At 46.1% G+C, this 15,226-nt stretch overlaps 1 protein-coding gene and 1 gene segment (V, D, J or C); both read right to left on the bottom strand.

Annotated features, from left to right (window-relative positions):
• Positions 1 to 2,544: 2,544 nt before the first annotated feature.
• LOC128837968 (uncharacterized) lies at positions 2,545 to 7,156 on the bottom strand. Its single transcript, XM_054029672.1, has 5 exons — positions 7,097 to 7,156; positions 6,524 to 6,905; positions 3,800 to 3,806; positions 3,199 to 3,283; positions 2,545 to 3,002 (listed from the first exon to the last, which is right to left on the bottom strand). Exons 1-5 carry the CDS (start codon positions 7,143 to 7,145, stop codon positions 2,545 to 2,547), a joined length of 981 nt encoding a protein of 326 aa, XP_053885647.1. The 5' UTR covers positions 7,146 to 7,156.
• Positions 7,157 to 13,943: 6,787 nt separating this feature from the next.
• Positions 13,944 to 14,496, bottom strand: LOC128838026 (immunoglobulin kappa variable 3-20-like). The segment is given in 2 exon segments: positions 13,944 to 14,251; positions 14,434 to 14,496. Coding segments are annotated over 2 exon segments (357 nt in total).
• Between the last annotated feature and the right edge of the window lie 730 nt (positions 14,497 to 15,226).

Raw genomic sequence — 15,226 nt, 5'->3', positions numbered from 1 at the left:
CCGGACTGACAGCTGCTGCTCAATGCACCATGATCTGTGACATGGAGCCGTTATAACCCCTCTGAGCTACAGGGAAATGCCACTCATGCATGGATATGCAAAATAACCATAGCTATGCAAACTTCCCCTCCGTGTGGCCCACTAGCTGGATTTGGGTGCTTGAAAGCACTGATGTCTGTGGTATCACATTTACCATGAGGGCAGATTCTGATTTACTTGCCATGAATAGGGTCCTACTCCTCAAACAGTCCTATCGAAATCATTGGGACTGTTCAGAAAGTAGCTCACTACTCAACATGAGCCAGGTTGTCAGAATCTGGCCCTAATTGAGGACTGTTTTTAGGCTCCGTAGTGGGGATGTGGAGACATTTCTCACTGAACATAAAAGGAAACATGCTTGAAAAGATTCTTTAAGGAAAGTGACATATACAGTTAACAAATCAGTTTCAATAAATGAGTCTCATTTTCTCCTCCCGGAGTCATCTGCATGGAGCCCTGTGTACTCCATGATAAGGTCGACCTGAATTCTGAGGCAGATCCGTGGATTCTGTGGCCGGTGGAAATTCCATGGCAGGTGAAATTAAAAAGGGATTTTTAATGTATTAAAAATAAAAATGAATAATGCAGGCAGGACAGTAGCCCCTAATTAGTTCCCTGGGGACAGGGACTTGGCTTTAAAGTTCTATATAAATAACTGAATAATGGGCCAAATCATGATTCCGTTTTGGAGAATGGGAGTTTGCCTGAATAAAGACTGAGTAAAAACCAGAATAATGAATAATGTAAACTGTGCGTCAAATCTAAAAGCAGCAAATTGGGTTGGCTGTAATTTCTGGAGTCATCTCATCGGTTGCATGTGAAAATCTGGATAGGTCCTGGGTGTTCATGGAAATGTTCACAAATCCTGAAAGTTTCATAGACTTTTAGCATGAAAATTGGCTCATGTCAGTGCCTTATTCCTCAGGGGCTGATCATCACTTGTCATTCACTAATCTCCTGTTTGAAGGATACAGCCATCTGTACAGCAAGCAGAGAAAATACCCCATGATTCACATGACCACTCACCATGAAAAATGTAGTGCAGGGGAACAGTTTGTGTATGACCCATACACTAAAACTTGTCTGCAGAAATCATTTGGAAGGCTCAAGAACAATCAATAATGCGCAAAAGCCAGCACAGGAACAAATAAACAGGCTCTAGGTGAAATTCACCCTGAGCTGGGGTCCAGCCCAAGGCCTATGAACCATTAAAGCTTCACATAAGCCCTGAAAATGCTGCTTATGTTGCATTGTGTCTGGGAGAATTTTACCCCAAATTTGCAATGACTAATGAGACTAGCTCTCATAAATGGTGGGGAAGGAAGGATCTGAGGAGTTGGCCCAGCAGTAGGACATGTCTGAGAAATTCTTACAAGCAGCTCAGCTGTAATCCTCACCTGTGGGCTGTAATACTTTGATCTCATTTGGTTGTTGGTTTAGTGTGTGGGTGCTGGGTGGGTGTCTGACTGGAGGATCTGGTGGTCCCTTCTGGCCCTAGACTCTGACTATGACAGCTGTATCTACACACACAGCAGGCCAGGCTGCTGTAGACTTTACTTTGCCCTTCTTCCCATTGAGCAGTAACACCGTCCGGAGAGCATGTCATGCTTTCTCGCCATTTCAATTATGGAATCAGTCCGTGAACTTCCTGTTTTGATTTGCCATGAAGGTGGCAATGGCTGGACACCTGGCTGTGACACATACAGTGGTGAGCCCAAAGCGCTCCATGGAGAACAGGGCAGTTATTGTGTTGGTTTGTATCTCTGTGAAGGTGGCCAGTCCCAGCCTTGCTAACATTAAATGATCTCCAGCACTGACTGCTTCAACAGCGCTCACTGTGCGTGGGAAATTACTCCCAGACCCACTGCCACTGAGCTGGGGGAGGCCAGGGGCGCTGGAACAATTTGTATAGTGGGGGGAGCCATTGAACCAAACTTTAAGCCCTGTATATGATAGAACCACTCCAAGCCAGGGGACGCGGCAGCATCCCAGCTCCCCCAGTTCCAGCACCTATGGGGGAAGCTGCAGCTTGGGGACATGTCTGTAGGGTCTAACACCCATTGATGTCAGTGGCAACACTCCGTTAAAGTCTCTAGGCCTCAGATCAGGCTCAAAGAAGCAGATTTCCAAAAAAGCTCAGCTCCCATTTGGGCACCTAAATATGGGCTACCCAGCCACTCCTATTGAGACAGGTATGGACAGGCTTCCAACAGACCTCGACATCCAACCTGCTGAGCTCTGTGGAATATTAATTTTGTGCCTAAATGGGAGATAATTTCTTCGGGAAAAAAAATGTCTTGTACTTCCTAATCACAGTCATTATTTGTATTGCTGTCATGCCTCCTGGAGGCTCCAGTCATGGATCAAGGTGCTGCACAAATAGTGCTTTCCCCATTCCTCCCCCGCGCAATTTCTGTTGTAAAAGGATCACTCTGCCTCTATCAATAGCCTTTGCTTAAAAGAGCCATGTGGAGTTAGGTTTTCTCTTCGCCCTCTGTGTCCAGACTAGAAATGACAGTGGGAGTAGTGGCAGAGAATTGTGTAATTAACTTCCTCTTTCTTGTTTGTTATGAAATGTGTGAAGCTGGTGTTGCACATGCAGCTGTGACAAATGCTCAGGACTGTGCCCTCGCTCAGGGAGGTTTTTGTATTGGTCTGTATCACAGTGATAGGGATGTAGCCTTGTTGGCAGTAATAATCTCCAGTATCTTCAGCTTCAACCCTGCTGATTGTGAGAGTGAAATCAGTCCCAGACCCACTGCCTGTGAACCGGTCTGGGATCCCAGAGGGACGGGTGGTAGCATAGTAGATAAGGAGCTTAGGAGCTTGTCCGGATTTCTGTTGGTACCAAGCTAGATAGCTGCTAACGCTTTCACTGGCTCTGCATTTGATAGTGACTGTGTCTCCTGGAGAGACCGATAGAGATTCTGGAGTCTGGGTCAGCACTTTCTGCCCAGTGGAGTCTAGATGTAAAAAGAAAATACAGGAACTTGTGATATATTAATCAGAGTTATAGCTTTATATTGAATACATTTTTAACTTTATAGGTTATTAAATAGAAACAAATAAAATAACATATCTGTTGCAACAAATAGAATATATTTGCATTGTCTCTGCTGCTGCTGTTCATTAAAGCTGGGTCTATTGTTTTTTTCTTACCCTGAATCCAAAAAACTAGTATCCAGAGAAGCTGAGTGTGGGAGATCATTGTGAAAGTTCTCAGCTGACAGTGCTGACCAGGGCACTATGCAGTGCAAACAGCTCCATTTATAGGAGCTCAGCAGGGCAGGAAGGGAGTGTCGCTCATGTGTGAATTTGCAAAAGGAACAATTCATGTAAATTCACCTCACTTAAATGGCAGAAGCAGGATTCTGAACTGTCTTGTTGGTCATGTGGTTTATAAGAGTGGAGTAGCAAGATGGTTGAGGGGACACCCTACATGCTGCAACTACATATAAGTAGCCAAACCATCCACCCATATTCTTTAGCAGCCTGGCCTGTCATCATTTTATCTTCTAGTTTTTCTCCTTCCCCATGAACATATAATTGAATAGCCCAGTATCTCCTTATGTAGGAAATTAAAGACCATCTGCCAAGTTGTTACCCTTGGAAAGTTATGGCTCTGCTCTCTAACAGAGTCTCAGAATACAGCAAACTAAATAACATGATCTACAGCACTGCAACACCTGGGCTCAAACTGTTTCTGGTTGGCATACTCAGCCCCAGGTACCGAGGTGTGTTTCAGAACCTCACTTCCTACCCTGTGTCTGTTGTTCAAAGGGATTTGCGCAGGAACCAGAGTGGGGGAGAGATTTTGAGTAACCGAGAGTCCACAGAGAATGTTCCTGGTGTGTCCTTTGGGCTGGAGAGATGCTAGAAAGCTGCTCAGCAGAGGCTGTTTATGGCATTTTAAACAGTTTTTATGTTGAATTTTAATCTTGATCATTTAATTACATGGCTTAACCCGACCATTGCAGCCCTGTTCTGCTCCAAAAGCCTGGTTAATGGAGCAATGGAGGAAATGTTGTAGATATGCAGTAATGCCTGGTGCACATCATGGGGTGTGTACGTGTGTGTGTATATTACAAATATAATCCAGGTGGCTTTTATTTTAAAGTGTAGCTTTTATTGCAAAGTGCAATAATAGAAACCCATTGTTGTAATTGTATTTTTTATTTTTTTCTACCTATAAGGAAAACAAAAATTTTTTTGGCTAAATGTTTTCTGCTCTACTCTTTATGCTGTTTGCTTCCCAATCAACATGACCTTTCATTGTTGCCTATCCTGACTGGTAAGATACTATCATTATGGTGCTTACTAGGACTGTGGCCAAGCCAGGTGCCCCAGAGGGAATGAACAGAAAAGGTAATTATCACGTGATCCATCCCCTGTCGCCCATTCCCAGCTTCTGGCAAACAGAGGCTAGGGAGCATTAGGAAAGGAAGCTCACAGGTGGCCCAGGTGAAGCAACTAACCAAGCTCATTGTAGTTTCTGATTCATTTGCAGGGTTTGTCTTCAAGTATAAACCCCAAACCAGCCAACACTCTGCCCCCATCCTTTCCTGCAGCTTAGTAGCCTAGAAACCGCAGCCCAGCAGTATGAACCCACGCAAAATAACACAGACCAGCAGACTTCTGTGTTGTCCTCATTCCCTGCTCTGGCTGACCAGAAAACCTGTCTCTGCTTCTCATGAGAATAGCTAACTCCAGTTTGAAGGGATTGACATAGATAGACTAGCCACACCTTGATTATCTTTCCTCAGGGAGGCCCTGCAGGTGCTGGAAGCCCGGTGGGGATTTATTCCCTACTATCCCCCCAAACCAACTCACAACACAGCAAACCCAAACCATGCTGTGGCTGACTCAGCAGAGCCCCCTCCTGTGGGAATGGTGGGGATGGGTTGCTGCAGATCTGAACAAACACCTGTAGGGGGCACCAAATCCTTTGGACTCCATCATTATCTCAGCTGTCTCTTCTACTTTCATGGAGTAGAACCAGCCCAGTTAGACGTGCGGGGCCAAATCCAGTGAATTGAGCAGAGTTGCCTCAGGGATGAATTTAATCTATATTGTGCCAGAGGTTTTGTTCTTTATTGTGTGACTTCCTTTTGTTGGCTCAAAGCAGGTGTCAGGTGCCTCCTTGGGGATTTAGATCATGTGGAGATGGCTGCTGGTGAGGGTACAGGAGAGATGAGGGTAATTAGAGCTCCAGCTCTGAGGAATCCCATAGGCCAGAATTTTCAGAGGGATGAGACAGGAGAGCAGTGGGGCCGGTGGATGCTCAGGGTTGGCTGAGCTGGTTTCTGCAGGGTTTCATCAGGGTAGAGCTCAGTGAGGGCTGACTGGTGGCTTTGGAAATACAAGGTGACCCCACCCAGTGCAGGCTGATGGGGTCTAATACACAATGGCTGGTGTGGGTTGTAAGAGGACGCACCGCAGCCTTCAGACAACACAGGAGAGCTCTGCAGAGTCTCAGGCCTTCCACTAGTACAGAAACACAGACAGGAAATCATCCGGACGGACAGCAGAGAATTCAGTGGGAAGATTCCAGTCTTGACTCCCTTTCTTACCACAATTCAGTTTTTCCTCCTCAGTGTGTGAGACTCAGTTTTTGTTTGCAAAAGTGATTGATGGTTTATAAAGGTCCAGCCACTGCACCCACCCCCTCCCGGATAACCCCTTGCCATCCAGGGGGCTGTATCAGGAGCTCATTTTACAGCTAGGCCTTTGGGAAGTAAGAAACGTCATATTGTTCATGGAATGAGCTGAAAAGTTCTGGCCGCCCATATCATGTGTGACTAGCGACTGTAACCTAGGCGAACTTTGTTCACACAGCTGTAACAAAGTCCTGGTTTTACGGGTCTGTCCTGCTTTGACTCCCCGAACCACCTGTCCTGGTTGAAGTGGTTCCTCTCCTGCATCACTGGTGGGGCTTAGCTCCCTGCTCTGGTCATGCAGATACAGGTTCTAGTACCCATGTGCTGTCCTAGCTGGACCAGGGATAGGTTTGGTAAGTAACTGAATGGGAGACTGTCTGGGAAAATGGAAATGGTGCTGATGGTTTATTAGGAGGCGTCCATCCCTCTGAGTCTGTACTGAATCCACAATGTCCTGTGTTATGAGGGGGCTGCACTGCAGGGGCTGGTCTTTTGGATGAGATACCAAACTAGAGCCAGGATCACTTGGGGTCTTCAGACATCCCAAGCAAGTTTTGCAATAGCAGGGCTGAGGATTAGTACCAGTGTTGTGGAAGAATATAAATGCGGCCCAATGAAACTATACTGGAATTTCTAATGGCGTACAGTGAACTTTGCATTCAAGTATCTGGTGTTACTCCTTCCACCCCCGTGGAGCTGGGTTTCAGTGGAGGGTGAACTGATCCCTGTACTTTGTTGATGACTTTGGGATCATTGCTGCTATAAAAGTGTCAGGTGTATTATGAGTTACTTCCTCTCTTTTATTTGCATGAAATCATAAAATTCACCCTTCTGGTCGCAGCTGTAACAAATGGTAAGCATCAGCTCTCTCTGTGCACAGGGAGGTTTTTGTAATGGTCTGTATCACTGTGAGAGGGTAGCTCTGGCGTTGCTGACAGTAATAATCTCCAGCATCTTCAGCTTCAACGCTGCTGATTGTGAGAGTGAAATCAGTCCCAGACCCACTGCCGCTGAACCGGGCTGGGATCCCAGAGACACGGTTGGTAGAATCATAGATAAGGAGCTTAGGCGCTTGTCCTGGTTTCTGTTGGTACCAGCCTAAGTAGTTGCTAATGCTGGTACCGGCTTCGCAGTTGATGGTGACTCTCTGTCCAGGCGACACTGCCAGGGATTCTGGAGTCTGAGTCAGAACAATTTGGCCATAGGAGTCTAGATATGGAAAGAAAATTCAGGCAATCATGGCACATCTTTAAAAGTAATTAAAACTGGATATTTAAATACATTTTGCTTTGAATCATGTACTTAACACTAGTTTGCTAAATAAATAACATAGTATTATTGTAAACCCAACTTGCATTTTATTGCCTATGAAGTCTGTTCCTTGTTGATAAAATGCTCACCCTGAATCCAAAGCACTAGTATCCAGAGAAGCTGGGCCTGCGAGAGCATCTTGACAGGTCTCCGTGGGGAAAGCTGAACAGCTCACCAGGCAGTGCAAACAGAACCATTTATGAACTCTCAGCAGCCCAGCCAGGGAACGTCCTTCCTGAGTGAACATGCAAATGACCTGTTCATATAAATGTGCCGCATTTTCATTACGGGGCATTTCCTGTTACTCTTGTGCAGTGTTGGTCTCTGTAACCTGGTGACAGCGATGTATGAGGTAAAAATGCAAGACTGGAGGTTTAATAAATGGAATAATAGAAGGTGCTGTATGGAGAGGGCACCAGAAATATCGCATGTGAGCTGGAATTTTAGCAGTTAAAATCTTCCAGCCATTTTTACAGCATTTTTCTTATCCGTTTACCTCAATTTACCTTTGCGTTATTCTCCCTGCCATGAAAATATTCATAGATTCTCCCTAGTGTCCTTGCCCAAGGAGACAGTTGGGCTGATGTCCTGTCTAGATTCTTTTTACCGTAAGGCCCTTCCTTCGGGACAGATTGTTACTGGTTCCTCCATGGGTGTGCAAAGATAGGGGTGTGCTAGGAGCCCTCCCATGCAGGGGCTAGACACATTGCTGTCCTTGCACCCACCCAAACCCAAGGGATGTCTGGAGCTAGCACCGCTAACCAGCCCAGAAGTGACTGTGAGCCAGGATCTCCACCCCCTGCACCAGCCGTAGAGATGGCCAGCTGTGGAAGGGAGGGTGTGTGCAGCGCCCACTTCAGGAGCAGAACAGCAGCTGCATTCCGCCTGCTTGCCAAGCGGCTCAGAAAAAAATTGAGTAATTCCTTGTGAAGCTGCTTCTTCTTGGCCGTGCTCCCAGTGCAGATCTGTGCAAATTGGCTTGTGTGGGCCCTTTCTTTGGGGAAAGCAGGGTAGAGTGTAGACCTCATTAGAGAGTGTGGATCTTTGTTCCCCTCCAATGACTCTGTAAGAGACTTGTGTTCTGGAGTCCCCCTATGCCATAAAGGTGCTTAACTCCCTTTGATTTCAGTGGGAGTTAGGTGTGTAAATAGCTTTGCGGATCTGGATCTAAGTGCCGAAATCATGTCTGAAAATGAGGCTAAGGAACCCAAGTCAGTTAGATGTTGGAAAACTGAGAGGAACCACACCTAACTCTCCTTAAAAATCTGAGCTCCATTGCTCTGGTAAAGTCACAGCTGAGAACAGTAATCCCCTGGTTCCCCACATAGTTTCAGCTTGATAAAGATTCTCTTTCTGTTTTGAACGGTTGCTTTGCACTCTAACGGATGCTGACTTCCACCCAGACGAGGATGCCTGGCGATGTTGCAGCTGTTTCTTAAGTTTGTTGAGAGCTTTGCAATCTGTGGCTGAAAGGTGCCACAACATTGTCTGTAGAGATCAGTTATTAACTATCGTAAGAATGTCCTGTTTTTGTTTGGCATGAAAGTTTTATATTTCTCTGCCTCGCTCTCATTTACTATTTTTTTTACTGTCATGCTTATATTACAGAAAGCGCCATCCAATGGCTCCCATCGGGCCCTATTGTGCTTGGTGCTGTACAAGCAGAGAGAAAAACACAGTCCCTGCCCTGAGGTGTTTACACACTAAGGACCTGATCCTGCCAACCCCTGCAGACATACATAACTTTACTGATGTAAGCAGTTCCATTGACATCAATGGGAAAAGTCCTGTGAATGATGTGATGCATGTGGATAAGGATTTGCAGGTCTAGGTCTATTTAATTACCAGATGCAACAAGTGAATATTTGGAAATTACAATAGGAGAGTAATGGGGGAGAGAAGCCAAAGATAACAGTGAAAAGATCGCGCAGTTACATAGGCTGACAGGCATGGCACACTCTGTGCAGCACCGAAAGGGTTTTGCACTGGCCTGTGTCACTGGGAGAGGCCGGTCAGTGTACAGCTCATAATAATAATCCCCAGCATCATCAGCTTCCACACTGCTGACAGTGAGAGTGTAATCAGTGTCTCCATTGCCAGCACCACTAGAACTGAACCAGGCTGGGAGCCGAGAGGCCAGGGTAAGAGCACTATGAATGAGAAGCTCCGGAGCTTGTCCTGGTTGCTTTTGGTATGAGGCTAAGTTGTTGCTGGGCTCACCCTGGCTTTGCAGTTGATAGTGGCTGTGTCTCCTAGAAACACTGACAGGGTTCTGGAGTCTGAGTCAGCACTTTCTGTCCAATGGAATCTGGATATAGAAAAAAGAGAGGCAGAGAGAGGATGGGGTAAGCAGGATGACGGCATCACAATTATTCAAAACTTTACACAGAAACACAGTGTAAATTTCAGTTGAAGAGTGGAAATTAACTTGCAATACAGTAGATTTAATACATCAATGCAACAATTCTTACATTTGTATTATTTCTCATCTTGAAAGCAGAAATCAACCAGCATCCAGGGAAGAGGAGTGTCTGACACCATCTTGATTGCCTGTTATTAGAAATGCTTGTCAATAAGCACAATTTCCAGTGAGTAATTCAACACATTTATAAGTGCTCAGAAAAGAAAAATCACTCTAGTGTGAATACACAAAAGGGTCAAATGCTGGAGGTCAACAGGATTATAGACCCAGGAGAACTGTTCTGAAAGCTTTGAATTGTCTGTTTCATGCTGCAGTTGCATGTTATAACTATTCATAGTTACTCACTATTCCGGTGTTCAAGTGCCCAGACTGAGGCTTACATGGCATGAAGTGGGTTCAGTTCTGGATTTATTATTTAATGAGGAGACTCTACCAATGGGTAGCAGAGCAGGCTGCAGATGTCCATTTGTTTCCCAATTTTCATACGTTTAAACACAAGCCCATCGATAACAAGTTTTAGGGTCAAGTCTTGAGCCTGTTACTCACACGGTGAGCAGTTATTCTCATAGGTAATCCCATTCATTTCACTGGGACTGCTCGTGTGAGTGCTCAGCTGTGGGGATAAGGGCTTCCAGTCTTGCCTTACAGCTGTTTCTTTTTTAAATATTTTGCTCAGGGAAGTGTAGTAGCTCATTCATTCTCCTTCCTTTTTAATCTGGTTGTACCAGTGAATCCGGAGTCCAAACGCCCTTTCTGCGACATTTAGTTGGGGACTGGTCCTGCTTTGAGTAGGGGGTTGGACTAGATGACCTCCTGAGGTCCCTTCCAACCCTGGTATTCTATTCTATGATCTATGTTCAAACATAGGGTTACCATACGTCTGGATTTTCCCGGACATGTCCGGCTTTTTGGTCCTCAAATCCCCGTCTGGGGGGAATTGCCAAAAAGCCGAACATGTTCAGGAAAATAGTCCCAGCTTTTTTTTGCCGGCATCCCTGTCCCAGTCCCCTGCTTACTTTAGAGTGGCTCCGGCAGGCTGCGAGCTGCAGGCGGATTCCCCCGCGGCGGCGGCTGCTGCTGTTCCCCCCAAACACCTCAGCTTTGTGTAGCTGAAGAGCCAAGGTGCCCGAGCGCTACCGGCTTCACGATTTGCTGGGCAGCCCCCAGACCTACAGACCCTGCGCCCCCGGCCGGGCGCTTCCCCAGCACAGCTGGAGCCCGGGAGGGGAAGCGCTGCCTGGCAAACCGTGAAGCCGGTAGCGCTCGGGCAGCTGTTTCGTGTGGCTGGGAGGGAGGAGGGGGAATGCGGGGTGCTCAGGGGAGAGGGCGGAGTTGGGGCGGGCGGGGGTGGGGAAGGGGCGGGGCTCCGTGGAGTGTCCTCTTTTTTTAATGTTTAAATATGGTAACCCTAATCAAACATGTATTCCTTTTGAACTAGGTTGTACCAGTGAATCTGGAGAGCAACTGGCCTGTTTGGCATGAAATCTTCAGCTCCGCAATGTTGTGTCATAATACTGCCACCTACTGGCCAATGGAAGAGGTGTCCACAGAATTTAGGGCATGAACAGCCTGCACAAGCAGATGTTGTAGCGTTCCCAGGGAGTGTGGTGCTACACGGCCTGATGCTTCTTTCCCTTATCGTATCTGTGTCCCCTTTCTGCCCCCCAGTCACATGTTTCAAGCTGTGATTGATGTTGTGGAGCCAGTTTTCAAACATGAGGCCTTTCAGACTATGGCAGTACGGCCAGGTCCAGTGATATTTACACTGCGGGCAAAGTTCAGGTTGGTTCGGCATTGTATCCTCTGTGTGATCACTGTAACCCTGAGGTATTATCTCATCCTACACCAGGTTACCCGTATAGTGTATAGATAGCACATGAGCCTTATTAAAGCAGGACAGGCTTGTTATTAAAGTACTGGATCGGTGGTTAAGAGATAAATGTTGAGTTCCTGGCTCTGCCATAGTCTCCCTGTGTCTCAGTTCCTCACTTGTTACATGGGGAACCCAGATCACCCAGTGACTAGTTTTATGCTTTGAGTCAAGACCATCGTTAGGGCCCTACCAAATTCTCGGCCATGAAAAACGTGTCACGGACTGTGAAATCTTGTCTTTTGTGTAATTTTACCCTATACTATACAGATTTCATGGGGGAGACTAGCCTTTCTCAAACTGGGAGTCCTGACCCAAAAGGCTAGGGTTGCAAGGTTATTGTAAGGTCGTCATGGTATTGCCACCCTTACTTCTGCACTGCCTTCGGAGCTGGGTGGTCAGAGAGCGGCAGTTGTTGGCCAGGTGCCCAGCTCTGAAGGCAGCGCCCCACCAGCAGCAGCGCAGAAGTAAGGGTGGCAACACCATACCATGCCACTCTTACTTCTGTTCTGTTGCCTTCAGAACAGGGCAGCCGGAGAGGGCCCAGCTCTGCAGACAGCAATACAGAAGTAAGGTTGCAATACCGTACCATGCCACCCTTAATTCTGTGCTGCCACTCTCCAGCTGCCCAGCTCTGAAGGCAGCACCGCCACCGGTAGCAGCGCAGAAGTAAGGGTAGAAGTATTGCAACCCCCCTACACTAACCTTGTGACAACCCCATTTTGGGTCAGGACCCCTACAATTACAACACCGTGAAATTTCAGATTTAAATAGCCAAAATCATCACATTTACGGTTTTTAAAATCCCATGACTATGAAATTGACCAAAATGGACTGTGAATTTGGTAGGGCCCTACCCATCCTACAGACGTTCCCTGGCACTCTTGGATCAGGTCCCCCAGGAGTGCAACTGCATTGCGCAGTATAGTTGAGGAAGCAGCACCATGGGGAGCCTTTCAAGCACTGGTATGCAGCCATGAAATCTTTCAAGAGTGTTGCCTGCCCAGAACTGGGCCCCGAGATATGGCAAACAGGGGTTCGTTGCCCGGTGTGCTTGGCACCAATAAAGACACCGAGGGGAGAAAGCAAGCCAAATTTATTTCAGAGCTCTGAAATGGCACTAGGAGACCAGCATGTCTCAAATCCAGTGCAACACATACAAACAACTTTTCCCTTTTATATTCCAAGCTGTTTCTGTGCAAGCCTTTGTCTATTTCACCCTAACCCTTCCCTTCCAGACAACAGTTACAGCAGGTACACAGTGTGCATGTTAGAAACTTTCCCTTCGCCTGCTTCTCTTGTGGCCTTGCAAAGCCTGTTTACAGCAGTTTTCCCTCGTCTTATCACTACAAGTTTTGCTAGTGTTAACAAAACTACAGCTGTCTGCTAGAAAAGCTGACCCTTACATTTCTACTTCAGCATGTAAGCAGTTAGCATAGAAGTAGGTGAGAGTTCACAAGATGGAGTCACTGTGGTTCAGGGAGGCCCAGAGCAAAGGAGCTTCATTGACTCTTTTGGCCTTCCACTCCCCTGAGTTACCTGGTAGCTATGCCTAGTGACACCAAAAAGAGCACAGATGGTGAGACTGCAGAATTGGGCTCTCTCTGCCTCTTTCATACAGCCTCCAACTCACTAACAGCCTCCTGAACCAATGTCAGTTACAAACCAAGGGCTAGGGTTACTAGGATATTTTGGCTGCTCTGGTGATGCAAACTGGCTGGTGTATTCTGCCTTCTTTGGTGTACAAGTAAAAGAACATATTAGGTAGGTTCTGTAGCTGGTGTGATTCAGGAGATCAGACGAGATCATCATGATGGTCCCTTCTGGTCTTAAAAAATCTATTTTTTTAAATAACATAAAATGAAGACATAAGGTAGATATTACCTATCTGCATATCATTAGTACGGTTGTACAGTGGCATTCTCTTTGGGTTTGTGTTAATGCTCATGTGAGACATTTTTACAGAGAAAGAGAGAGTGTGTGTGTGAGTGTGTGTGTGTGTGTGTGTAGGTTGTTTGGGTACCTTAGCAGTGCTTTTTTTTTTTTTTTTACTTTAAAGCGTTTAGGGTATTTTTTAAAGTGTCAGTGTAATTCATTCTGAATTTCCCTGGTTTTCCAATGCTTGGTTTTGGGATAAGTACAACATCCTTGTAATGTTGTTACTCTTAGAATTAAGGTTGTCAGTACTTCTCAACAACCTATCTGGGAATTTCTGTTTGTTTTTATAAATATATATATAAAAAATAAGATGGCGATAATGCGGAGAGTATATATTGGAAATTTAGGATAAAATCCACTACAGTGATGTTGTCATTACCTAAATTCCAAGCATCATAAATCCAGACAATTCACCAAGAAGGTTGGATTTCTAAAAACGATGGAACGAATTAGAAATACCATTGTGCGATTTCACCAGTGACTCTCAGCTCTTGCTATAACCAACTTCCCTGCATAGCTAAGCTCTCAGGATGACAATACAGTGCTAAAGTTTTAGATTATTTAAGTGGATATGAGAAGTTTTCCTTCTAGTCGTCTTTTGGCAGAACATCTGAAAACTTGACTGTGGTGCTACTTGACCGTGGTGTACTAGTGTCTATTACACTGCACACTTCATAGAGCAGGGAGGTTTTTGTGCTGGACTGTATCACTGTGTGAGAGGGGTGCTGTAATGCTGCTGACAGTAATAATCTCCAGCATCATCAGCTTCAACCCTGCTGATTGTGAATGTGAAATCAGTGCCCGATCCACTGCCACTGAACCGGTCTGGGATGCCCGTGGGACGGCTGCTGGCGTAATAGATAAGAAGCTTGGGAGCCTGTCCAGGTTTCTGTTGGTACCAAGCGATGTCGTTGCTAATGCTTGTGCTGGCTTTGCATTTGATAGTGACGGTCTCTCCCACAGACACTGAGAGAGATTCTGGAGTCTGAGTCATGACAATCTGCCCACTGGAACCTGGAGAGAGAAATAAAAATTGGTAGGGTTGGATAAGTGAGACATTAAAAGGCTTGTAAACTGAAGAGTAGAAGTGAACTAGAAAATACCCCAGGAACTTGTATTTCAACAAACAAACCACGGCCATTTTAGATGCTTTGTCTCATTCCTTATTAACTCTTTGAACATTGTCTGTTTCTTACCCTGAATCCAGAAAAGCAGCAGCCAGAGAAGGGGAGTCTTGGAGCTCATCTTGCTTCTGTGGGGTTGGAAATGCTCCTCAGTGAAGCATGTAGTGGAAATGGAACCATTTATGTGTCCAGCAGCTGAGTGAGGGACCATCAGCCATGTGTGAATATGCAAAAAGAGCCCAATTATGTAAATGACCAGATGTTAATACCAGGGAGGAGCTTTGAGCTATCCCATTGATGGTTTCAGGCTGTCATTGGCTGCATTAACTCTAACATATTTTCAAGGTTCAGATGGTAAAGCAGCCAGAGTTCGCTTGACAAGCAGGGGGGTAAGAACAGCTGTTTGATGAATGACGAGTAACCAGGAGGGCTGCAGATTGAAACACGACTAAGAAGAGCTAAAATCAGTCAGTCGTTGTGTGGGGGGTTTAAATCCAATCAGCTGAGTTTGTTTGAATTTATTCATTTTATAACACTTTTTCCTTTTATTTAAGGGCCAGGTTTTTAAGGAAGCAGCACTACCAGGGGCTCCGTGCGTCTCTGCAGCGGCACCAGTGGCTGTAGGCATTTTGCACCTCCAGAAGGACGGCTCTTCTAGAAGGCTTGTAGGGTGAACACAGGCAGGATGAAAATGAGGTCTGGGAAGAGCACACCCAAGGTCTGAGCATGCTCAGATATTGGGTGTATGCACAGCACTGAAAAGTTGAAAAGTGGCATCAGTGTGCCAGCCTCCGTCACTGCCCATTGCGTCAGTGCCCCATTCCCTTGACCTCTATCACCTGGAAGGTGCCCAAGCCTGAGAGCC

Source organism: Malaclemys terrapin, chromosome 5 (genome assembly GCF_027887155.1).
Source record: "Malaclemys terrapin pileata isolate rMalTer1 chromosome 5, rMalTer1.hap1, whole genome shotgun sequence".
Lineage (NCBI taxonomy): Eukaryota > Metazoa > Chordata > Testudines > Emydidae > Malaclemys > Malaclemys terrapin.
This window is presented reverse-complemented; position numbering and strand designations above follow the sequence as displayed.